The 26,859-nt window shown below is 45.2% G+C and overlaps 2 protein-coding genes and 1 pseudogene across 2 annotated transcripts; 1 reads left to right on the top strand and 2 right to left on the bottom strand.

Moving 5' to 3' along the window:
• Positions 1–13,414: 13,414 nt before the first annotated feature.
• Positions 13,415–16,668, bottom strand: LOC135529180 (cyclin-T2-like). Its single transcript, XM_064958039.1, has 4 exons — positions 16,651–16,668; positions 16,183–16,444; positions 14,280–14,374; positions 13,415–14,132 (listed from the first exon to the last, which is right to left on the bottom strand). Exons 1-4 carry the CDS (start codon positions 16,666–16,668, stop codon positions 13,503–13,505), a joined length of 1,005 nt encoding a protein of 334 aa, XP_064814111.1. The 3' UTR covers positions 13,415–13,502.
• Positions 16,669–17,627: 959 nt separating this feature from the next.
• LOC135529189 (cyclin-T2-like) lies at positions 17,628–23,598 on the bottom strand. The gene is made up of 6 exons (XM_064958050.1): positions 23,413–23,598; positions 22,682–22,763; positions 18,794–18,922; positions 18,632–18,692; positions 17,886–17,948; positions 17,628–17,686 (listed from the first exon to the last, which is right to left on the bottom strand). Exons 1-6 carry the CDS (start codon positions 23,568–23,570, stop codon positions 17,628–17,630), a joined length of 552 nt encoding a protein of 183 aa, XP_064814122.1. The 5' UTR covers positions 23,571–23,598.
• Positions 23,599–23,938: 340 nt separating this feature from the next.
• LOC135529181 (zinc finger CCCH domain-containing protein 13-like) lies at positions 23,939–26,605 on the top strand (annotated as a pseudogene).
• The last annotated feature ends 254 nt before the right edge of the window (positions 26,606–26,859 follow it).

Genomic DNA, 26,859 nt, shown 5'->3' on the forward strand with positions numbered 1-26,859 from the left:
TCCTCTACATGTAGTCTAGTTGATAGCGTCTTTATGTCCTCTACATGTAGTCTAGTTGATAGCGTCTTTATGTCCTCTACATGTAGTCTAGTTGATAGCGTCTTTATGTCCTCTACATGTAGTCTAGTTGATAGCGTCTTTATGTCCTCTACATGTAGTCTAGTTGATAGTGTCTTTATGTCCTCTACATGTAGTCTAGTTGATAGTGTCTTTATGTCCTCTACATGTAGTCTAGTTGATAGCGTCTTTATGTCCTCTACATGTAGTCTAGTTGATAGTCTTTATGTCCTCTACATGTAGTCTAGTTGATAGCGTCTTTATGTCCTCTACATGTAGTCTAGTTGATAGCGTCTTTATGTCCTCTACATGTAGTCTAGTTGATAGTGTCTTTATGTCCTCTACATGTAGTCTAGTTGATAGTGTCTTTATGTCCTCTACATGTAGTCTAGTTGATAGTGTCTTTATGTCCTCTACATGTAGTCTAGTTGATAGTGTCTTTATGTCCTCTACATGTAGTCTAGTTGATAGTGTCTTTATGTCCTCTACATGTAGTCTAGTTGATAGTGTCTTTATGTCCTCTACATGTAGTCTAGTTGATAGTGTCTTTATGTCCTCTACATGTAGTCTAGTTGATAGTGTCTTTATGTCCTCTACATGTAGTCTAGTTGATAGTGTCTTTATGTCCTCTACATGTAGTCTAGTTGATAGTGTCTTTATGTCCTCTACATGTAGTCTAGTTGATAGTGTCTTTATGTCCTCTACATGTAGTCTAGTTGATAGTGTCTTTATGTCCTCTACATGTAGTCTTTATGTCCTCTACATGTAGTCTAGTTGATAATGTCTTTATGTCCTCTACATGTAGTCTAGTTGATAATGTCTTTATGTCCTCTACATGTAGTCTAGTTGATAGCGTCTTTATGTCCTCTACATGTAGTCTAGTTGATAGTGTCTTTATGTCCTCTACATGTAGTCTTGACTGAAATGAAAATAAACTCTATTATTCTCTCTTCTGTTGAGTGATCTGTTGTCTGTGTGGTTGTGGTGGTTGTTTCAAAGCCAAACGTCTCAGGAGTTTTTTTATATATATATATTTTTTAAAACCTTTTATTTAATTAGGCAAGTAAGTCGATGACAAATTCTTATTTTACAATGACGGCCTACCCCTGCCAAACCCTCCCTAACCCGGACGACGCTGGGCCAAATTGTGCGCCGCCCTATGGGACTCCCGGTTGTGATACAGAGGGATCGAACCAGGGTCTGGAGTGTAGGAGGGCTTTCCCAGGCAAACCGTTGTACCATTGTACAGAACATTATCTCACAGCATAAAATGTACTGTGCAAATGTGCATCGCTTAAAGTCCATCAGAAAGCTACTAATATCCACATTCTGACATGTCTATCCATCTTCCTGCCCCCCCTGTGTTCTTCTGAAAGGACTTAACTCAATAAAGAAGAAAGAGAGAGGAAGGAAAGGTTACTATGGAAACAGTAGACCTGTGTGTTGGTGATCGGCATTGCGGAGGCAGAATATTGAATCATTTTCACAGCTCCTCTGTTTAGAGTTCAGGCTACAGATCAGCAGCTGGCTGGCTGCAATCAATCTCACCAGCCTTCTGTCTGTGTCAGTCTGCCATCAGAGTATCTCACCAGCCTTCTGTCTGTGTCAGTCTGCCATCAGAGTATGTCAACCAATCACATCAGATAAAGGTATCCCCAGCCCAGCTAAGACCACTTCTAGTCTGGAATGCTAACCTCCTGGTTCAGCATTGTTTCAACTGAGCTTCTCAGTTTGGATTCTATGCGAGACCACTAACAGCTTTATCGGGAGCCTTGTGCCTCGTCCTCAGTCCTCTACATCTGCTGCAGGGCTCCAGCCAGGTCTCCACTTAATATGGCTGTTGACCCTCTGTTGTCTGTCTGACTGAGCCGGCAGGCTCGCTTTGAGTACTGGACATCTCACAGGGAGGCAGCATCCTGACACGCCCTTTCTGTCCTGGCAGCTGACAGCCAGCGCTCCACTTCCTGCTTTCTGTCCCTGTCCTGGCAGCCAGCGCTCCACTTCCTGCTTTCTGTCCCTGTCAGCTGGCAGCCAGCGCTCCACTTCCTGCTTTCTGTCCCTGTCCTGTCAGCTGGCAGCCAGCGCTCCACTTCCTGCTTTCTGTCCCTGTCCTGTCAGCTGGCAGCCAGCGCTCCACTTCCTGCTTTCTGTCCCTGTCCTGGCAGCTGACAGCCAGCGCTCCACTTCCTGCTTTCTGTCCCTGTCCTGGCAGCTGGCAGCCAGCACTACACTGCCTGCTTTCTTCGGTCCACACCTGTAGATGGATGCAACTTTACAAAGGTTACTGCAGCCGGGCCTCTCTCTCCCTCCCCTCATACGTCTCCCTGCTTCTTTTATTACACTCAAGCCAGGAGGGAGGATTGGGGGGGGGAACTTTAATAACGCCAAGCCCAGACGGAGGGAGCCGTATGGAGCGTCCTGGCATCAGATGAAGACGTGCGGCTGCATCGCGGCGTTCTCTCTCTTCCCAGAGGGCCCGTTGATTAAAGAGCAGCCAGAGTCACGTGATGCTTCGTCTGTTTGTGTTGGGTAAACTCCAGACCCTCCCGCCAGGCCCTGGGAAAAACAATATCACTGTCAGTTGGTGTTAAGAAAGGAGAACAGTCCACACTAACAGAGGCAGAGGTCTCTGTCCACTGTCCATCATGTCTGTCTGATGGGTGGTTAGCTTTGCTATAACTGTCTGATAGCCTTTGCAAATTACATTTAGAGAAAATCAAATTCAACTTTTTGTCACATGAATACAACAAGTGTAGACTTTACCGTGAAATGCTAACTTACGAGCCCTCAACCAACAGTGCAGTTCAAGAGGAAGAAAATATTTACCAAGTAGGCTACAATAAAAAGTAATAATAACAACAACGAGGCTAAATACAGGTGGCACCTGTACTGAGTCAGTGTGGGGGGGGTATATACAGGTGGCACCGAGGAGTCAGTGTGGGGGGGTATATACAGGTGGTACCTGTACCGGTGTACTGAGTCAGTGTGGGGGGTATATACAGGTGGTACCTGTACAGAGTCAGTGTGGGGGGGTATATACAGGTGGTACCTGTACTGAGTCAGTGTGGGGGTATATACAGGTGGTACCTGTACTGAGTCAGTGTGGGGGCTATATACAGGTGGTACCTGTACTGAGTCAGTGTGGGGGCTATATACAGGTGGTACCTGTACTGAGTCAGTGTGGGGGTATATACAGGTGGTACCTGTACAGAGTCAGTGTGGGGGGGTATATACAGGTGGTACTTGTACAGAGTCAGTGTGGGGGGTATGTACAGGTGGTACCTGTACCGAGTCAGTGTGGGGGGGGTATATACAGGTGGTACCTGTACCGAGTCAGTGTGGGAGGTATACCTGTACAGGGGGCACCTGTACCGAGTCAGTGTGCAGGGGTACAGGCTAGTTAATCTGTACATGTAGTTGGGGTGACATGACTATGCATGGGTAACAAACAAACAGAGTAGCAGCAGTGTAAAAATGGGGGGGTTCAATGTAAATAGTCCGGTGGCGATTTTATGACTTGTTCAGCAGTCTTATGGCTTGGGGGTAGAAGCTGTTGAGGAGCCTTTGGGTCCCTGACTTGGTGCTCCGGTATCGCATGCCGTGCAGTAGTGGAGAAAACAGTCTAGAACTTGGGTGACTGGAGTCTCTGACAATTTTATGGGCTTTCCTCTGACACCGCCTATTATATAGGTCCTGGATGGCAGGAAGCTTGGCGATGTACTGGGCCGTACTCACTATCCTCTGTAGCGCGAGCAGTTACCATACCAGGCGGTGATGCAACTTGTCAGGATGCTCTTGATGGTGCAGCTGTAGAACCTTTTGAGGATCTGGGGACCCATGCCAAATCTTTTCAGTCTCCTGAGTGGGAAAGGTTTGGTCGTGCCCTCTTCATGACTGTCTTCGTATGTTTGGACCATGTTAGTTTGTTGGCGATGTGGACACCAAGGAACTTGAAACTCTCGACCTGCTCCACTACAGCCCTGTCAATGTTAATGGGGGCCTGTTCGACCAGCTTTTTCCTGTAGTCCACAATCAGCTCCTTTGTCTTGCTCACTTTGAGGGAGAGGTTGTTGTCCTGGCACCACACTGCCAGTTCTCTGACCTCCTCCCTATAGGCTCCCTTATCGTTGTCGGTGATCAGGCACTGTTGTGTCGTCAGCAAAGTTGATGATGGTGTTGAAGTCGTGTTTGGCCACGCAGTCGTGGGTGAACAGGGAATACAGGAGGGGACTAAGTACACACCCCTAGGGGCCCCAGTGTTGAGGATCCGCGTGTCAGACGTGTTGTTGCCTACTCCTACCACCTGGGGGCGGGAAGTCCAGGATCCAGTTGCAGAGGGAGGTGTTTAGTCCCAGAGTCCTTAGCTTAGTGATGAGCTTCGTGGGCGCTATGGTGTTGAACGCTGAGCTGTAGTCAATGAACAGGATTCTCACATAGGTGTTCCTTTTGTCCAGTTGAGAAAGGGCAGTGTTGAGTGCGATTGCCTCGTCTGTGGATCTGTTGGGGCGGAATGCGAATTGGAGTGGTTCTAGGGTGTCCGGGAGGATGCTGTTGATGTGCCTTTCAAAGCACTTCATGGCTACCGGCGTGAGTGCCACGGGGCAGTAATCATTTATGCAGGTTACCTTCGCTTCCTTGGGCACAGGGACTGTGGTGGTCTGCTTGAAACATGTAGGTATTACAGACTCGGTCAGGGAGAGGTTGAAATTGTCAGTGAAGACACTTGACAGTTGGTCCATGCATGCTTTGAGTACACGTCCTGGTAATTGGTCTGGCCCAGCGGCTTTGTGAATGTTGACCTGTTTAAAGGTTTTGTTCACATCGGCTACCGAGAGCGTTATCACACAGTCATCCAGAACAGCTGGTGCTCTCGTGCATGCTTCAGTGTTGCTAGCCTCGAAGCGAACATAAAAGGCATTTAATATGTCTGGTAGGCTCTCGTCACTGGGAAGCTTGCGTCTTGGTTTCCCTTTGTAGTCCGTAATAGTTTTCAAGCCCTGCCACATCCGACGAGCGTCAAAGCCGGTGTAGTAGGATTCAATCTTGATGCTTTGCTTGTTTGACGGTTCGTCTGAGGGCATAGCGGGATTTCTTATATGGGTCCAGATTAGTCTCCCGCTCTTTGAAAGCGGCAGTTCTAGCCTTTAGCTCGTTGCGGATGTTGCCTGTAATCCATGGCTTCTGGTTGGGATATGTACATATAGTCAGTGTGGGGATGACGTCATCGATGCACTTATTGATGAAGCCAGTGACTGCTAGCACAACAGCAATGATCAACATTGGGATATACAGTAACCATCCTTCCAGTACCATACAGGGAAGTGATCTCTAGATGGGATATACAGTAACCATCCTTCCAGTACCATACAGGGAAGTGATCTCTAGATGGGATATACAGTAACCATCCTTCCAGTACCATACTGGGAAGTGATCTCTAGATGGCATATACAGTAACCATCCTTCCAGTACCATACAGGAAGTGATCTCTAGATGGGATATACAGTAACCATCCTTCCAGTACCATACTGGGAAGTGATCTCTGATGGGATATACAGTAACCATCCTTCCAGTACCATACTGGGAAGTGATCTCTAGATGGATATACAGTAACCATCCTTCTAGTACCATACAGGGAAGTGATCTCTAGAGATATACAGTAACCATCCTTCCAGTACCATGGGAGATGGGATATACAGTAACCATCCTTCCAGTACCATACAGGGAAGTGATCTCTAGATGGGATATACAGTAACCATCCTTCCAGTACCATACTGGGAAGTGATCTCTAGATGGGATATACAGTAACCATCCTTCCAGTACCATACTGGGAAGTGATCTCTAGATGGCATATACAGTAACCATCCTTCAGTACCATACAGGGAAGTGATCTCTAGATGGGATATACAGTAACCATCCTTCCAGTACCATACAGAGGTGATCTCTAGATGGGATATACAGTAACCATCCTTCCAGTACCATACAGGGAAGTGATCTCTAGATGGGATATACAGTAACCATCCTTCCAGTACCATACAGGGAGCAGATATCTTTCAGATGCTAAACCAAAGCCTGTTAAATGATAGACCATCCCTGGCTAAACCTATTTATTGAAGAGGCTCTCTGTGGTCTACCTCCAGGATGTGTTGCATGCAGAGAAGAGGATGATGACCAAAAACACAATCAATTCACAAAGTAATGGATCCAGGGAAAGAGAGAACAAGGTGCTTAGTATCATTCATACATTTCCCAGTCGGTGGTAGATTCATTTATATTGCTGTAGCAATACATACCTTAATGCTGTTCATTATAGCTCATGTGACGAGAGAGAAGAGACGTTCAATTCTACAACCACCTAAAAGGAAGTGATTCCCAAACCTTCCATAATAAAGCCATCACCTACAGAGAGATGAACCTGGAGAAGAGTCCCCTAAGCAAGCTGGTCCTGGGGCTCTGTTCACAAACACAAACACACCCTACAGAGTCCCAGGACAGCAACACAATTAGACCCAACCAAATCATGAGAAAACAAAAATATAATTACTTTGACACATTGGAAAGAATTAACAAAAAAAACTCCCTAAACAGAGAGTACACAGCGGCAGAATACCTGACCACTGTGACTGACCCAAACTTAAGGAAAGCTTTGACTATGTACAGACTCAGTGAGCATAGCCTTGCTATAGAGAAAGGCCGCCGTAGGCAGACATGGCTCTCAAGAGAAGACAGGCTATGTGCTCACTGCCCACAAAGTGAGATGGAAACTAAGCTGCACTTCCTAACCTCCTGCCAAATGTATGACCATATTAGAGACACATATTTCCCTCAGATTACACAGATCCACAAAGAATTGGATAAACTCCCATATCTACTGGGTGAAATATCACCACATGTGTGACCTGTTACCACAAGAAAAGGGCAACCAGTGAAGAACAAACACCATTGTAATACAACCCATATTTATGTTTATTTATTTTCCCTTTTGTACTTTAACTATTTGCACATCATTACAACACTGTATATAGACATGACATTTGAAATGTCTCTATTCCTTTGGAACTTTTGTGAGTGTAATGTTTACTGTTAATTTGTTTATCTCACTTTTGTTTTATCTATTTCACTTGCTTTGGCAATGTAAACATGTTTCCCATGCCAATAAAGCCCCTTAAATTGAATTGAAAGAGAGAGGAGGGGGGGGGAGAGGTCCTAAGTATCCTTACTGAGCTACAGACAGACAGACAGACCAATCTGAACACCTCTGTCACCCCTGGATACAGACACCCCATCACCACTTTCTGCACCTCTTCAATCACCCCTTCACCCTGCCTGTCACCTGCCTAATGAACACACAGCCAATGACATGCATTTAATGAGGACCAGACCTGTCCACAGTCGTCCACACAGTGGCTGTGAGAAGAGATTAGACACAGAACACAGTCCTTTTCACACTACAGCTACAGAACACAAACTACTGTACACTGAAATCTGATCTCCTCAGACTAGTCAGAATCAATTAAGTTTGAAATGGGTCCAAGGTAAGGACTGCCTCCATAGTAACCCTGGTCCAAGGTAAGGACTACCTCCATAGTAACCCTGGTCCAAGGTAAGCACTGCCTCCATAGTAACCCTGGTCCAAGGTAAGGACTGCCTCCATAGTAACCCTGGTCCAAGGTAGCACTGCCTCCATAGTAACCCTGGTCCAAGGTAAGGACTACCTCCATAGTAACCCTGGTCCAAGGTAAGGACTACCTCCATAGTAACCCTGGTCCAAGGTAAGGACTACCTCCATAGTAACCCTGGTCCAAGGTAAGGACTGCCTCCATAGTAACCCTGGTCCAAGGTAAGGACTGCCTCCATAGTAACCTGGTCCAAGGTAAGGACTGCCTCCATAGTAACCCTGGTCCAAGGTAAGCACTGCCTCCATAGTAACCCTGGTCCAAGGTAAGCACTGCCTCCATAGTAACCCTGGTCCAAGGTAAGGACTACCTCCATAGTAACCCTGGTCCAAGGTAAGGACTACCTCCATAGTAACCCTGGTCCAAGGTAAGGACTACCTCCATAGTAACCCTGGTCCAAGGTAAGGACTACCTCCATAGTAACCCTGGTCCAAGGTAAGGACTACCTCCATAGTAACCCTGGTCCAAGGTAAGGACTACCTCCATAGTAACCCTGGTCCAAGGTAAGGACTACCTCCATAGTAACCCTGGTCCAAGGTAAGGACTACCTCCATAGTAACCCTGGTCCAAGGTAAGGACTACCTCCATAGTAACCCTGGTCCAAGGTAAGGACTGCCTCCATAGTAACCCTGGTCCAAGGTAAGGACTACCTCCATAGTAACCCTGGTCCAAGGTAAGGACTACCTCCATAGTAACCCTGGTCCAAGGTAAGGACTGCCTCCATAGTAACCCTGGTCCAAGGTAAGGACTACCTCCATAGTAACCCTGGTCCAAGGTAAGGACTACCTCCATAGTAACCCTGGTCCAAGGTAAGGACTACCTCCATAGTAACCCTGGTCCAAGGTAAGGACTACCTCCATAGTAACCCTGGTCCAAGGTAAGGACTGCCTCCATAGTAACCCTGGTCCAAGGTAAGGACTGCCTCCATAGTAACCCTGGTCCAAGGTAAGGACCCTGGTCCTGACTACCTCCATAGTAACCCTGGTCCAAGGTAAGGACTACCTCCATAGTAACCCTGGTCCAAGGTAAGGACTACCTCCATAGTAACCCTGGTCCAAGGTAAGGACTACCTCCATAGTAACCCTGGTCCAAGGTAAGGACTACCTCCATAGTAACCCTGGTCCAAGGTAAGGACTACCTCCATAGTAACAAGGTAAGGACTACCTCCATAGTAACCCTGGTCCAAGGTAAGGACTACCTCCATAGTAACCCTGGTCCAAGGTAAGGACTGCCTCCATAGTAACCCTGGTCCAAGGTAAGGACTACCTCCATAGTAACCCTGGTCCAAGGTAAGGACTACCTCCATAGTAACCCTGGTCCAAGGTAAGGACTGCCTCCATAGTAACCCTGGTCCAAGGTAAGGACTACCTCCATAGTAACCCTGGTCCAAGGTAAGGACTGCCTCCATAGTAACCCTGGTCCAAGGTAAGGACTACCTCCATAGTAACCCTGGTCCAAGGTAAGGACTACCTCCATAGTAACCCTGGTCCAAGGTAAGGACTGCCTCCATAGTAACCCTGGTCCAAGGTAAGGACTACCTCCATAGTAACCCTGGTCCAAGGTAAGGACTACCTCCATAGTAACCCTGGTCCAAGGTAAGGACTGCCTCCATAGTAACCCTGGTCCAAGGTAAGGACTGCCTCCATCGTAACCCTGGTCCAAGGTAAGGACTACCTCCATAGGAGACTTCTGCTTCATTAGAAATTACGAGGTGAGGTGATGACTGGAATTTCAAACAAGACACTCACCAAGCCAGGCTGTGAACGCCACTCGTGTCCTCAGAGGGCTGTCATTGTGAGCCTGAGTGGTTCCTGTTTATCTGCTCACACACAAGACAAGACACTGTTTGTTTGCACTGTTGAAGACACTGGATGCAGTCATAGAGGCATTATTGAACACATGTACAACTGTTGATTGAATATTCTCTACATTCGCTGCCATAGTATTTGTTAACCTAGATATCAACACTAAAATGAGTGTACTTTGCTCTCTGTCCTCTCTCCAACTCTGCCCTGGCCTAGACACAGCCCAGCTCAAATAGGTCACACTATGGGCCCATAATTAGTTGAAATGTCAAAGATGGTGAATTATTGATGACAAGGGAAGAAACCTCAAATTGGCTGGTTTCAACTGGTTTTTAAAGGGACAGCTGGAGCTTTGGGGGCAGTTATATTTGGGGACACTTTTGCAAAGTTTCACCAAATAAATATTTGCTTGAGTTTTGCACTCTGTGAGCAAGGCAAGACTGCATTGTCACCAGAACATATGATTGTTTTTGCCAGCTGGGGACTTTGTGGAGAAATGAACCATGAATTTATTTCTGACTGAGGGACATATTGTATGATGATATGAATCCCCTATGTAACGACCTACGCCTGCTAGTTCTGCTGAGTCTGTACTGAGCTGGCAGAATGAAGCACCTGGATGATCCAAATAAGACCAGGTTGTTACTTCCGTAATACATCCATGAGCACAATACAGTGACAACAGCCATTAATCAGACGGTCAGTGCCGGCGCTACCGGGTGGCAAAACCGGGCTTGGACCCCCAGATAGATTTTGTCCCAAATTGACACTTTTCTTTCGATTGGCGAGAAATCTTAATGCGAATGTTTAAAAAAACGGCATTAAAACAATATGCGCATTTCCTTACCAGTGATGTTTCCGTCAAATAGATTTTTCGCCTATAAAAGTCTTTGCTTGATGACGAAGTGCACATAAAATTACGTTTTGCTGTTATATTCGCATGTACCGAATAAAAAATATAAGTTAAATGGATATCCATCACATTTTCAACAATACTGATGATTTCTCACACACAAAAAAGTGCGTTATATAGCGAGTGTACCCACTCTGGTACTGGCAGTCAACAGCTCAGAGATACACTGGTCAGATTATTGTGGACAACAGAGATTATTATATCATGTCACCAGAATAAAGAACCTCGATATTTATTGGAAAGGAGCATCAAGCTCATCACCTTGCTCTTTCACCATCTCGGTGAATCATCATGTATTTCATCTGAAGCATAACTGCCTGCTTTCCGATGAGAGGTACTTTATACTTCGATATGATAGTTACTATACCAATATTTCAGAAAATATGATAGCCGAAATAAATAGATTTACTATACGACAATTTATTAGATCTGTCATTACATGTTTGATCAGAAATCAGTAAAATATTGGATCATGGAAACCTGGTTAGGTTCACTTTTGCACATAGCTACAGTTCCAGTTCCGTTAAGTGTTGGTAGCGGCACGCCAAGACCCTTCTCTCTCTTGACATAACTCTACAATAATACATTGCAACTATGGATCCGTTTTCAGACGAAAGAGACTTCCTGATATTTGCGGTCGGAGAGGAATAGGCAAAGTTCGACTGGTTTGTTCTGGTCAATATTATTATTGTATTTTTTATTTAATTAGGCAAGTCCGTTAAGAACACATTCTTATCTACAATGACGGCCCCGGACAATGCTGGGCCAATTGTGCGCCGCCCAATGGGCTTTACAATCACGGCCGGATGTGAAACAGCCTGGATTCGAACCAGGGACTGTAGTGAGATGCAGTGCCTTACACCGCTGCGCCACTCGGGAGCCCTGATATATTTTAATCTTTCAAAATATCAAATTAGCATCAAAATATTAGAATTGGGCTGCAAATGCAAGCATAACTGCTCCATGGTCTTTTTGCCCAAGACCAAGTGATGACAACTAATCAATGATTGAACAGCACCACCCAGTGGATGTATGTGGTAGCACAAATAACCATTATAAAACACACAAGACCATGATGCGTTTGTGTGTAAAAACGACAGTTTTACACGTTTATTTGGGTTCCCAGTACACATATTAAGGATTTGTTCAATAGTGTCCGCTTTAGGACCTCCTAATACACTGTTATGGCAGAATAGAATGTGTGGTCTGAGGGGTAACAAGTCAACCGACTAGCTAGTTATAAGTCAGAACTGCAGTCCTATATACAATCACCTCTAGAGATCTTTTCATAGGATGGCGGTTGGTTAATTAGACATTTATCAATATTGAAGAATAGCAACTTGTTGACGACTTGTTACAATCACAAGGCTTTTTGTAAATATGCCAAGATATCTTTTTAAATGCACTTCACAGCAGATATAACGTAAACCTCTTTTATAGCTCTAGAATAATCTGCCGTACGTTAGAGGCACAGCCTTTGGCATCCACTTAGTTGGACAGTAGACAGCATATGGTCCAGTCCCCAATCGACCCCTAGACCCTAAGCACTTGAGATCCCACAAGCGCATAAAGGGTGTCTCTCAAAACGGCACACTATACCCTATGTAGTACACTACTTTTGATCAGGACCCAGTGTTTTTCCCAGCTGGGAACTCTGCGGGCCCTGGTCAAAAAGTAGTGTCCTACATAGGGAATAGGGTGCCATTTTGGATACACCCATAGGGTCTGAGGTGTTGATCTGGGAAAGGGCCTTTGTATGTCCTCTGACTAGCCATGTGTGATGAGTTGGATTGCGTGTCCTCCCATTAGAAGACAAGCACACTGAAACAGCCTCTACGGTAAGATAGACGCTGTACTTCTGCAGCCTTCAACCAACAACATGACAGAAGTTATACATCTCTACAGATACAGGTATTACGCCAAGAGAGGAAGATTTATTTCGTTCTTTATATCAAAAAAAGTTTCAAGACCTGAGTATTTCAAGGAATAAGGTTGTTTCTTAACGTACAAAAACGTACACGCATTTACGTGGACACTGAACCGCCACCAGGCTGCTATCTTCCCTTATGTGATTGAAACATGCACATCAATAATAACAAATAACTAATAAAAACGCAGACTTCTCTTTATCTCTCCTTAAAAGAACAGAATTAAAATCTGGAATTTTGTCAATCACAGAACCAGTGAACGTGGCTCCGGGTTTTTTTTTTTAGCAAGCAGACAAGTAGCATTACAGCACTGTGTATATATCATGTTGTGGACATTTCTGAAGATCCTTAAAGCATCAGTAATTATCACCGTGTGTGGACAGGACTGACTGACTGGGTGGGTGACGAAGTTACTTTCACATAACTTCAAAGTTATAAAATCATGTTTTACTTGTTTTTAAATCATAAAAAACTTTTTTTCCAGAATTATTTTCTCTCTATCCAACAACTCCTGCCAAGCCTACTATCCAGATTTGTTTGTCCAGTCTTGCCAACTCAAATGTCAAGCCAAACATATTTGGACGGAGTTGGCAAGAGAGCCAAACAGCCTGCAACCAGGCCAAACGACTAACTGTCTGAATTTACAGGTTCATTCCCTGGGCACTTAGCAGAGAGTCCAGCATGTCAAAAGTGTCTTTGTAGTCGGTGTGTTGGCCGTTAGACCCCAGCACTCCATTTGACCCCTCCGGGCCACCGTGGTGTCTCTCCACAGTCCTCGGGCCACCACCACCGTCTGAAGAGTAGTGGGAGGAGCCTCCGGCCCCTTTGGAACTCCTGCTGCTCTTAGCAGAGTGGTGGTGGTTGTTATGACTACTGACATCAGGGTTGGCCCGCTTCCTGGAGGAGGAACTGGAGCCCCCTAGGTCGCTACCATGGCCCCCGAGGACTCTGAGTGCCAGGGCGGGGTCGATGGCCCCTCGGCCGTTCCCGCTGAGAGAATAGGGGTGCGAGTGGCCGTGCTTGGGGTGTCTGCTGGGACCAGAGTGGTCTTTGTACTTCTCTTTGCCCTGTGGGACACCAACATGGCCGCCCTGGTCCCTGTCGGCAGATACTTTGATTCTCATCTTTAGCTCCTCGTTGCTGGCCGCAACGCCGTTCTCAACCGCCGAGGCCTGTGGTGGGAGACCTCGTGTCTTTTTAGAGCTGGCCTTGTCCCTCCTGCTGTCCCGTGCTGGGGGACACCCTGCCCAGGCTGGGAGCGTCTTTTATGGGACTGGTGGTGAGGGAGGGCGGGGGACTGGTACATGTCCACACCGCTCTGCTCCTCTCGGACACCGTTCTGCATGGTCTGCAGGCCTGCTGCCTGTTTCTCTCTGTACTTATCCAGGGAGACTTTCTGTGGGGGGCGGGTGAAGGGCGAGGGGTTATTGGGTAGGGCCTGTGGGTGCTTGCCTGCACTGGCCGTTTTGTGTTCGTGTTTGCCTGATGGGTACTTTGAAGGGATGGCTTGAGGAAGAAAGGCAAGGCCCTGGTCCAGCCCCAGCAGCTCAGCGTGGTCCCCAGCCAGGGCCTGGTAGGGAGGGAACGGGATAGACATGTCGTCTAGTGAAGCCATCTCCCCAGAGTCTGACAGAGACGAAGAGAAGAATGAGTTGCTGCCGGCCACACCGGTGATGCCGTCCAATGAGGAGGTCCCTTGGAAGGAGGTGTCGCCCGTTTGACTGTCCATCTTGGGCTTCTTGGCAGCTTGTGTGGCCTGGAATAGCGATGTGGTGAAATTCAGTTAAAAAAAAGGGCAACACCAAACAATTCCACACCCAAATGTCAGTCAATATCATTCAGAAAACCAATCTGATGAAACAGTGAAGTAGTAGCTACTAGGGCTAAATGCTGAAACACTTACACCAGTTGTGAGAGCAGAACCTACCCTCCAGTTACGTATCCTTTTCAGCCTGCTGGGCGTCTTCTCCAGAATCTGCAGGAATTCATTGGTCAGCTCTACATCGGACACAAGGAAGTGACAACTCATTACAGACACAAAGACCTATTAGAACCCTGAAAGTGACAGGTCAGCTCTACATCGGACACAAAGACAACTATTAGAACCCTGAAGGAAGTGATGGTTCAGCTCTACATCGGACACAAAGACAACTATTAGAACCCTGAAGGAAGTGATGGTCAGCTCTACATCGGACACAAAGACAACTATTAGAACCCTGAAGGAAGTGACAGGTCAGCTCTACATCGGACACAAAGACAACTATTAGAACCCTGAAGGAAGTGATGGTGCAGCTCTACATCGGACACAAAGACAACTATTAGAACCCTGAAGGAAGTGACAGGTCAGCTCTACATCGGACACAAAGACAACTATTAGAACCCTGAAGGAAGTGATGGTTCAGCTCTACATCGGACACAAAGACAACTATTAGAACCCTGAAGGAAGTGACAGGTCAGCTCTACATCGGACACAAAGACAACTATTAGAACCCTGAAGGAAGTGATGGTTCAGCTCTACATCGGACACAAAGACAACTATTAGAACCCTGAAGGAAGTGACAGGTCAGCTCTACATCGGACACAAAGACAACTATTAGAACCCTGAAGGAAGTGATGGTTCAGCTCTACATCGGACACAAAGACAACTATTAGAACCCTGAAGGAAGTGACAGGTCAGCTCTACATCGGACACAAAGACAACTATTAGAACCCTGAAGGAAGTGATGGTTCAGCTCTACATCGGACACAAAGACAACTATTTAGAACCCTGAAGGAAGTGATGGTGCAGCTCTACATCGGACACAAAGACAACTATTAGAACCCTGAAGGAAGTGATGGTTCAGCTCTACATCGGACACAAAGACAACTATTAGAACCCTGAAGGAAGTGACAGGTCAGCTCTACATCGGACACAAAGACAACTATTAGAACCCTGAAGGAAGTGACAGGTCAGCTCTACATCGGACACAAAGACAACTATTAGAACCCTGAAGGAACCCTGAAGGAAGTGATGGTTCAGCTCTACATCGGACACAAAGACTATTAGAACCCTGAAGGAAGTGACAGGTTCAGCTCTACATCGGACACAAAGACAACTATTAGAACCCTGAAGGAAGTGATGGTTCAGCTCTACATCGGACACAAAGACAACTATTAGAACCCTGAAGGAAGTGATGGTTCAGCTCTACATCGGACACAAAGACAACTATTAGAACCCTGAAGGCAGTGATGGTTCAGCTCTACAGGACACAAAGACAACTATTAGAACCCTGAAGGAAGTGATGGTTCAGCTCTACATCGGACACAAAGACAACTATTAGAACCCTGAAGGAAGTGATGGTTCAGCTCTACATCGGACACAAAGACAACTATTAGAACCCTGAAGGAAGTGATGGTTCAGCTCTACATCGGACACAAAGACAACTATTAGAACCCTGAAGGAAGTGATGGTTCAGCTCTACATCGGACACAAAGACAACTATTAGAACCCTGAAGGCAGTGATGGTTCAGCTCTACATCGGACACAAAGACAACTATTAGAACCCTGAAGGAAGTGACAGGTCAGCTCTACGTCAGACACAAAGACAACTATTAGAACCCTGAAGGAAGTGACAGGTCAGCTCTACGTCAGACAAAGACAACTCTCAGTCTGAATGAACAAGAAATACTAAACAGAGGGTGGAATTCCACTATAGAATCCCGAAGGTCTTGGGTTCAACACCTTCAATCAAGTGTCCCAATCTCCCCCTACGAGGGTGGAATTCCACTGTCCTTAAAATTAAAATAAAAACACAAATGTTTCTGACCGTCCAGCAGCGTGAGCGTGACGGTGCGGTCCAGATACTCCCACCAGTGTTTCCCATCAGTGGAGACCGGGATCTCCCAATTGGACCATTTACAGGCCAGGTGGATGCAGACGCAGGCGATGACTGTGGGCTTGTGCTGCAGGCAGAACGTGGTGAGGTGGAGGCTGTCGGAGGGAAGACCACAGAGGAGACACCCGTTAGCTACAGTTCTAGGGTTGGAATACAGGACATTAGCACTAGCCCTGGGACATGGCTGAAGACCCTATGGAAGTGTCTCCAGACTAGAGCCATGTCTCTGGTCTAATAAAGCTCAGAGTACAGCTGATCTGCATGCATACAGTCCATATTATAATACTGCCTTCATATTCCAGACTGTTGAGAGAGTGAGTGGCAGAGGCACGTACCACGGCGGTTTTCTATGATGGATGATCGTGGCTGTTTCTCTTACCATTTCATACAGAATCTTACCTTAGAAAACTGATACATTGAGGACAACCTAGACGGTAAACTTGTTCTTTGAGAGTACTGAGCATTTAATTGGGATCAAGCTCGTTTCCTAGAGATAATTGATGTCCACCATCCACCTGCTGTGTTCCAGTCCAGCCTGTCAAGTTATGCCACATCTCACTCATACCTTTGACAACTTTCTTTTTAAAATGTCCTTTTGCAAAATGGTTCAATAGTCTCGCATTGCAAAAATCTGGGCAATACATTAATTATGGAAGTATCCTTTTGACTGTGTAAAAAAAACTAACATTTTTGCCCTCTGTCCAGACATTGTATACTGCTGTTGATAGGATAGCAAAATTATTCATCTAAGTCAGGGCAAGTACAGTTACTAAAATTAAATTTAGGAAAATAATGAACTGTAATGTTTATATTCTACTAAGGTAAAGAAGAGGATACCTATAGCATACAAGTCATTCATATAATATTAGAGAGAATTATGGATGATCATTTTACTATTGGAGTATTAGGTGTGTCAATTATTACTAAGAATTTGCTTGTTACCCTTATATATATATATATATTAGCTTCTATTTGTCAAACATAAATCAAGAAAAAACAAAACGTTATTCATACTTACCGGGACAGATGCTATAGTTTACATCTTTTCACTGATCTTTAGTGGCAAGCTATATTCAGGCTACCAATTGTGTTTTAGGAAGGAGGAGACATATGCACTCTGTAGCAACCAAACGGTCAGTGAGGACAGTCTACAGCACCACCAACACGTTCACATTGTGCATTCAACCCCTATGTGCCAACACTGAGCCCTTGTACAATACACCGCACTGCTGCAGCCTGGCTGGCTGTCCGGTACCGCCCCTAGGGGTTTACCAGAAACCTGCCTGGCGCAAAGAGGGCGTTGGACACAGGAAGGGGGACCTGCCAGTACAGGAAGCTATAGTGTGCCATCACAGTGCAACATAGTGGGGGCGGGGTCAGGATAACAACCTGTTGGTAGCCATGAAATAGGAAGTCTGTGCCAAATCCTTGCTTGCTGTAATAGAAGGAAGAGAGGGGTCAAAGGTTAGCTCGGAATCTCAGACAAGCACTGGAATTAAATCAAATGAAAACATTATTAGGACTGGTTACTACACACAGGAGAGGTTTAATAAAAGTATACGTGTCTGTGTCGGGGTGTGTGTGTCAAAGATGAGAAGGTGATAAGATGGAAAGACACAGGAAGAAGGTTGTACCTCGCACTAGCTGGGAACATCTCACAACATCAGTGTGAGGATGTTCAATTGTTATTTCAAAACCTGAAAACAATGGAATGGAACATGATTAGACATTCCAAAGCCCACTGGCCATCCAGATGCAAATTAACCAAAAAGTACCACGACTACGTCCCAAATGGCACCCCATGCACTACTTTAGACCAGGGCCCCTTTATAGTGCACTACTTTAGACCAGGGCCCACTGGGGTAGGGCACTAGACCAGGGCCAACTTAGGGACCAGGGCCCACTGGGGTAGTACACTACTTTAGACCAGGGCCCACTAGGGTAGTGCAATACTTTAGACCAGGGCCCACTGGGGTAGCGCACTACTTTAGACCAGGGCCCACTAGCGTAGCACACTACTTTAGACCAGGGCCCACTGGGATAGCACACTACTTTAGACCAGGGCCCACTGGGATAGTGCACTACTTTAGACCAGAGCCCACTAGGGTAGCACACTACTTTAGACCAGGGCTCACTAGGGTAGTGCACTACTTTAGACCAGGGCTCACTAGGGTAGTGCACTACTTTAGACCAGGGCACACTGGGGTAGTACACTACTTTAGACTAGACCACACTGGGGTAGTGCACTACTTCAGACTAGACCACACTGGGGTAGTGCCCTTGTACAATACAAGCATTTGACTGTGTAAAGCATAGGGTGCCCTTTGGGATGCAGCCCATGAAGTTTCCATGTATCATCCATCTATAGACAGATCCTTACCTAGCGTCTGCAGTACTATCGTTTCTAGTATCACCAGCTCCTGAGCTTGCTGATGGTATGCCTAAAGTTCAACAGATTTCATATTTGTAATGTGTCTCTCTCTCAGTATCACCATGACAAGAGATCCACATCACAACACCCAGGTACAGAGGCCTCACTTACATTACTCTTGGTGTCTAGTGGTGCATCCTGGGGGTTGACGCAGGCGTGGGCCACTTTGATGACATGTTCAAGCTTCCTGGGTTGTTCCTCCACCTTCGCAGCCAAGAACAAGGTTGTTTGGGAGATGATCTGTAGAAATAAAGACATTAAGGTTGGGCGGTATCCAGGTTTTCATATCGTCCTTCACTCATCCCAGGATTTAAGGAAATACAGGCTTAATGCACAAGGGTGCGCCATAAAACGGTGTGAAAACGCCTATTGGAAGTCTATTACCAGAATGCTAACATACTGAGCACAAGTAATAGAGAGGCTGCTAGCTAAATATGCTATCGAGCAGAAAACATGTTTTCTTCAAAAACAGGCAGTCCAGCTCAAAGTTATACATATACAGGAAGGGGCTACTGAGGAGCGGCAGGTGGACTGGTGGTTAGAGATGTGGACTAGTAACCGAAGGTTGCGGTTAGAGAGGTGGACTAGTAACCGAAAGGTTGTGGTTAGAGAGGTGGACTAGTAACCGAAAGGTTGCGGTTAGAGAGGTGGACTAGTAACCAAAAGGTTGCGGGTAGAGCGGTGGACTAGTAACCGAAAGGTTGCAAGATCAAATCCCCGAGCTGACAAAGTAAAAATCTGTCGTTCTGCCCCTGAACAAGGCAGACACACTGTTCCGAGGCCGTCATTGTAAATAAGAATTTGTTCTTAACTGACTTGCCTAGTTAAATAAAAGTTTTTAAAAATGTTTATGTAAAGTCAATTTTGGTGAGTTTGTACATTTACAAGGGAATGTTAGACATTGTGCAACTGAACAATACTGGTTGTGGAGCAGCATGTGTACACGCTATGTATGTGTGGAGTCTGGAGTCTCTAGGCCAACAGGCCTGCCTGCTCTGAGAAGATAGGGGAGAAGCAGACAGGCCCAGAACGGAGGAAAAACGCAAGGATTTGTTTTTTTATTTCACCTTTATTTAACCAGGTAGGCAAGTTGAGAACAAGGTCTCATTTACAACTGCGACCCGGCCAAGACAAAGCACAGCAGTTTGACACATACAACAACACAGAGTTAAACATGGAATAAACTAAACATATAGTCAATAATACAGTAGAACAAAATAAATAATATACAGTGAGTGCAAATGAGGTAAGATAAGGGAGCTAAGGCAAAGAATAGGCCATGGTGGTGAAGTAAATGCAATATAGCAAATAAACACTGGAATGGTAGAATGTGCAGAAGATGAATGTGCAAGTAGAGATACTGGGGTGCAAAGGAGCAAGATAAATAAATAAATACAGTATGGGGATGAGGTAGTTGTATGGGCTATTTACAGATGGGCTATGTACAGGTGCAGTGATCTGTAAGCTGCTCTGACAGCTGGTGCTTAAAGCTAATGAGGGATATATGAGTCTCCAGCTTCAGTGATTTTTGCAGTTCGTTCCAGTCATTGGCAGCAGAGAACTGGAAGGAAAGGCGGCCAAAGGAGGAATTGGCTTTGGGGGTGACCAGTGAGCTATACCTATTGGAGAGCATGCTACAGGCGGGTGCTGCTATGGTGGTCAGTGAGCTGAGATAAGGCGGGGCTTTACCTAACAGAGACTTGTAGATGACCTGGAGCCAGTGGTTTTGGCGACGATTATGAAGCGAGGACCAGCCAACGAGAGCGTATAGGTCGCAGTGGTGGGTAGTATATGGGGCTTTGGTGACAAAACGGATGGCACTGTGATAAACTCTACTCAACAAATTGGATGCAGTCTTGGAGGCTATTTTATAAATGACATCGCCGAAGTCGGGGATCGGTAGGAGAGTCAGTTTACGAGGGTATGTTTGGCAGCATGAGTGAAGGATGCTTTGTTGCGAAATAGGAAGCCGATTCTAGATTTAATTTAGGATTGGAGATGCTTAATGTGAGTCTGGAAGGAGAGTTTACAGTCTAACCAGACACCTAAGTATTTGTAGTTGTCCACATATTCTAAGTCAGAACCGTCAGAGTAGTGATGCTGGACGGGCGTGCAGGTGATCGGTTGAAGAGCATGCATTTAGTTTTACTTGCATTTAAGAGCAGTTGGAAGCCACGGAAGGAGAGTTGTATGGCAATGAAGCTTGGCTGGAGGTTAGTTAACAAAGTGTCCAAACAAGGGCCAAAAGTATGCAGAATGGTGTCGTCTGAGTAGAAGTGGATCAGAAAATCACCAGCAGCAAGAGCGACATCATTGATGTATACAGAGAAGAGTCGGCCCGAGAATTTAACCCTGTGGCACCCCTATAGAGACTGCCAGAGGTCCGGGCAACAGGCCCTCCGATCAAGCTGCAGTGGCAGCTGTACAGATAACTCATCCAAAGGCTTTGACACCTCAAATACCACTATGACATTGCTCGTCCTAATATTTATATATTTCTTAATTCCATAATTTGACATGTGTGTATTGTTGTGAATTGTTAGATACTACTGCAGTGTTGGAGCTAGGAACGCAAGCATTTCACTACACTCACAATAACATCTGCTAAATATGTGACCAATAAAATGTGATTTGATTGATGAGAATTCACACATTATCAGCAGACAGCTCTCTGACTGATGTGTAGTTACTTTTCTACGACACTTTTCTCTGTGTAGCCAGCCTACTTCTCTCTGGTAAAACGCCAGATTAACTGGCTACATTCTTTCAATGATAAAACAGAAATATGATGGCCATGCATCATTTTTGCAACAAACAAAAAAATACATAGCTTTTTATAATTGTAAGCTCATTTAGCTCATTGGGAGGCAGGGTAGCCTAGTGGTTGGAGCGTTGGACTAGTAACCAGAAGGTTGCGAGTTCAAACCCCTGAGCTGACAAGGTACAAATCTGTCGTTCTGCCCCTGAACAGGCAGTTAACCCACTGTTCCTAGGCCGTCATTGAAAATAAGAATTTGTTCTTAACTGACTTGCCTGGTTAAATAAAGGTAAAATAAAATAATAAATTTAGCCTACTTGTGTGGTTGCCAGCCAAATAGCATTGCAATTCTGTCGTCATCAGATTATGCTTATTTTCTGCCGAATGTGTTGTATTTTCTGTGAAGTAAAACTATAGTTGCACATCCCCGATCACTCTATTGAGGAAAAACACACTTGACTTTCAACATAAAACACGACCTCTGTCAATACACAGTTGGATTCACCTGCTCCCGCTTTCCCCAGTTTTGCTATTTACAAAACATGTGACTAGCTCAACTGTTCTGGGGGAACTGTGGTAGGGAACTAGTGTAGGTAGTACACTGTGGCTCAGCTGGTAGAACATGGAGCTTACAACGCCAGGGTTGTGGGTACGATTCTCACAGGCGACCAGTATGAAAAAGTGTGCTTACTACTTACTGTAAGTCGCTCTGGATAAGAGCATCTGCTAAGTCGCTCTGGATAAGAGCATCTGCTAAGTCGCTCTGGATAAGAGCATCTGCTAAGTCGCTCTGGATAAGAGCATCTGCTAAGTCGCTCTGGATAAGAGCATCTGCTAAGTCGCTCTGGATAAGAGCATCTGCTAAGTCGCTCTGGATAAGAGCATCTGCTAAATGACTCAAACGTACAAGTTGACTGCAGGTATTTACTTAAAAAGTAGGTACAAATATTAAAATGTATAGATAAGCTTATATTAAATAGTTTAAACGTTATAGAGACCACTTAACTGGCTATTTCCAAATAACCCAGTACACTGCCCAAGACGACAAGAAAATCCATCAGATCTCCCTTGTAGATAGAAGTTAGCCTTGTCCCAGATCTGTTTGTGCTGCAAGTCATTGTCACACCAAGCACAATGACTATAAGAGTTGGCAAGACAGCACTAGGAGATATAGGAAGAGGCTACATAGCGAGTCAGAAAATGAAAAAATGAATGTTACAATTGAGATGGTGAATACTTACATTCCTATGAAACTTAGTGAAAGAGTGGATCATATAAAATCTATGCATGTAAACGATTGCAGTGTTGATGATGAGTTGAGAGCTGAATACAAGGGTTAAGGTATTCCAAGTGATATGCGGAAACAGTAATACTGCAATCAATGCATAAACTATTCTAACATCATAGCTGGCTGATGTCATTTACCGGTAGTTGGGTGACAATCCACCTAGCTTTGTTCCCATCTCAGCTAGTTAGCTAACGTTACTCCAATAATGAGACACAGCTGACCAAGATGTCACAACTAACTACCTCGTGAGATAACAAACCATATTATATATGTTCATAAAAATGATTAACTAACAGTTACTCGTACATCCAGTAGACGATAAGAGCTGCTAAGGCGAACGTCTAGCAGGCCAAAATAATAGCTACCGTTAGCTGATCACATAACAGAACGAGGTTAGCATGGTAGCTATCAAGTTAGCTGAAGAACTAGCTAGCGTAACAACCTCAAAGGTTACAGTTACTGCGTTAAGTATCCTATTTTGTAATCCGACCAAGACATAACGTTAGTCGAAGTAAAACATTCAACTTGTATTTTAAATGGACACATTTAGCTGCGTTTCAGTTACTTGCAAAGAAAGCTAGCCAGCTACTAGGTACCAAGCTAACAAACGGCACAACCATTTTGGTAGCTAGTTAGCCTAGCTGCCACATAGCGGGCTGAAAGACTAATTTTCAGAAAGGATACACGTTGAGTCTCTGGCCCATATCCTGAATTAGGTTGGCGGCTTGCTGACGGTAAGAAAGTTCCCTATCAGATTCGACTCCACTGCGGCGGGACGGCGTTGTTTCTAGTTGCTCCCGGGAAAAGAGCCATTTCGAAGAAGGTCCCCGGTGCACCGCCATTGCGCTCCAACGACTAGCCCCTGGTGGCTCGAGGGGTAGGGAGCGTAGGAAACAAAACGCGCATGCGTGTTGGCTACTCTCCTAGGACTAGTAAACCTATTTCTCAGCAAATTAGCACTCTTTTAACTTTCAATACAGCAAATAAAAAAATCTCTCAGAAATTGTGGAGAATCATGGATATGATAATAGGTCCATTCTGTCCAAACTTGCAGGCTCAAAGTCGTGTAAAGAAAAAAGAAGACACCCAGTATCCATAGTTCCCGCGCGTGTAGATTATATTGCGGCTCCACTTTTAGATCTCTACGGTTGAAAATACACCCAATCATTACACACGCACCCTTTGCCAACATGAAGGCGGATAGGGGGAGCCCCTTCCATTGAAATACAAGAATACAATTTGTGATTTCAAGAGGTAGCGAATCCCATTGCCTACGAAAATAGATGCGACACCGAATTAATATTTTGGGTGAGGCAACTCTTTTAATGCAATGTGCATTAGCTTTCAGGATCTTAGAATATGGGGATGGCTTATACAGGCCTCGGGCCCAGAGAGCATAGCTAGCTTATGCTAATACGTTATCATAAATATCCAAAGTTCCCGTTTCATTCGCTAGTTAACTAGCTAGCTACCAAACTGCATTTTCAGATACGATCTCTGGCAAAAAAAATATGCCTAAATGACTAGTTAACTAACGTGTTAGTAACTAGTCAGTATCAATATGCTAATGTTAACTCATCATCGGGGCTTGATTGGTAGCGTTAACGTTGATGTTGGGGTGTATTCATTAAAGCCGATTCTGTTGCAAAACTTCTTAAACGGAAGCAAACGAAACGGGGAGGGAGCTTACTGAATTTGTACAATTAAAAACTATTTTTAGTTGCAAAATGGAACGTTTTGCAACTGTTTGGAAGAATAATTACACCCCAGATCAGTGTGTGTCCAGTGTGTAAAAAGATTCACAAAATCCCCAATGTTTCTTTGCATCAATTTGCTACATTAGTTTCAAATGGAAATGTCAACCAGTCTACTGATTTTTGTGGTTTGACAAACCAACGTTGAAATGTTTTGTTGTTTACAGTAAAGTGCATATTCAGATTTCTGTATGTACCAATGCAGGTTTATAATATATGATTCTACCATTGCAGCCCTGCAGAATGTCCAAGATAAGGCGGAGGGTAACAGTGGAGAATTCTAAAACCATATCTGACAGCAGCAGTAGCCAGACCACCACCCCGTCTCGACGGCCCAGCGTGTTTGAAAGACTTGGCCCCAGCACTGGTAGTAATGCTGTCGAGGTGTGTACCTCTACACCTGCATCTAACCCACTGACAGATACAACACATGCATGTCCAGAGAAGGTAGAGAAAGAACATCTTTGAATTTTTTGGATTCATCAGAGCAAAACCCTATTTCTGCTTCAGGAAATGACACTTTCTTGCTTTCTTCCTTTCAGACTAATTGTAGAAATTGGTTGAAGACTGGGAATTGCAGTTACGGCAATACTTGTCGCTACACACATGGAACTCAGCCTCGAGGCAAAGGATTTAGTGGATCTTTTAGCAGGTTAGATGGCCTTGGAGAATTGCCTGTGATTCGTGTATGCAGGCAACTGAAAAATAGATATTTTATGCAAGTGGGCAACACAGTCAGACGGTCCAAATATTCTCCCATGGCTGTTTCTTATTGTATTTGATAAGCCAGTTGTCTTATGCTGAACCAATGCCGGAGATTACCATATGTTTGTGTGTAAACAGGTCAGCGGAGAGACCAACTGGCGATCTACGAGAGAGGATGAAGAATAAGAGGCAGGATGTTGAATCAGATGCTACAAAGAGAGACCCAGAGGAGCCTACGTCCCCCACAGCCAGAGTGAGTTACTCTCCACACACACCTCGCTTTCATGTCCGGTTTTCTTTTGTTCTTTAGGACATAGTGAATAACCATTTTACTAGTTAGATATTAGACCAACTTGTATGGGAGTCTTCCATGTAAACCTGTCTGTGTGCTGCAGCAGCGAGACTGGTCCCGAGGCCGCCACAGGGAGAAGGAAGATATAAAAATCACTAAAGAGAGAAGCCCTGCCAGCGAAGAAGAGACCACCGAGTGGGAAGCCAACCGCGAAGGTGAGGTTTGAAAGTAGGGCCGTGTTCAACAGGCACAACGAAAAGAAAAAAAGCATGTGCCCTTATTAACATATGAAAGGAGAACTAATGAATGTCGAACCGTTTTTCACTCTATTGGAAAAAGTTGTTTGTATTGCATATTCTAACCTTAAGTAATGTGCTGTTGTATTTGTCTTTTAGACTCGGATAACGGCGACTACGACTACGAATTATCCCTAGAGATGAAGAGACAGAAGATCCAGCGGGAGCTCATGAAGTTGGAGCAGGAGAATGTGGAGAAAAGAGAGGAGATTGTTATCAAGAAAGAGGTACTGGTATGCATGTATCGACTGTAGCTATATCTACTATAGTTCATAGAGCCCTGCATGTCTTAAGACTGAGGTTGATCTGTTTTATAACCTTATACACTTACAATCTCTCACTAGGAGCCGACCACCAAAACTAGGACCACTATCATATCCAAGGTAAGAAGAGATACCTACCTAACCTTATTGTCGTTCAGAGACATCCATATCAACACTCATATCTGGTTTAGGCTTCTCTCCTTTCAGTGTCCATGCTGACCAATTCTGCCTTTATTCCACGTTGTAATTCCAGACATCCCCGGAGCGTTCCAGCTCTAAAGGTTCCCCCTCCTCCAGGAAGTCCAGTGGATCTCCCAAACACACTAAAGGACCTAAAGCTTCCGGTTCTAGGAAGAAGGAGAAGAAGACCTCTGTGTCGTCCTCTGCATCCGCCACGGCCAGATCTTCCAAGGGGGCCACGGGAAGAAGAAAGGTCCCCGCACCCCCCAACCCCCTCCTCCGGTGCTTCCGCTGGTGAACCCTGTCGTGGCAGCCGGGGGGAAGAAACACAAGGGGAAGCACAAGAACAAGGAGAAGTGTGAGGAGAAGCCGCCCAAGGAGGGAAAGGGAGAGGGAGAGCGTGGAGAAACACAAGGAGAAGAAGGAGAAACGCAGGTAAAGAGGTTCGCTGCCATGCTTTGTCCAGCTCCACTCCAAGCTGCAGAGGGATCTAGCAGCCTCGTTGAATAGGCATAACAAGACCCACTGAAAACAACAGCCATTTAAACAAGTCTGTTAGCACTGTTGTTGAATATACTATGAAAGGGACTCACTTTTAGTTTCTCTTGGCGCTTGCAGAGACCGGTCAGACAGCTCCCACA

Source organism: Oncorhynchus masou, unplaced genomic scaffold, assembly GCF_036934945.1.
Source record: "Oncorhynchus masou masou isolate Uvic2021 unplaced genomic scaffold, UVic_Omas_1.1 unplaced_scaffold_1112, whole genome shotgun sequence".
Classification (NCBI taxonomy): domain Eukaryota; kingdom Metazoa; phylum Chordata; class Actinopteri; order Salmoniformes; family Salmonidae; genus Oncorhynchus; species Oncorhynchus masou.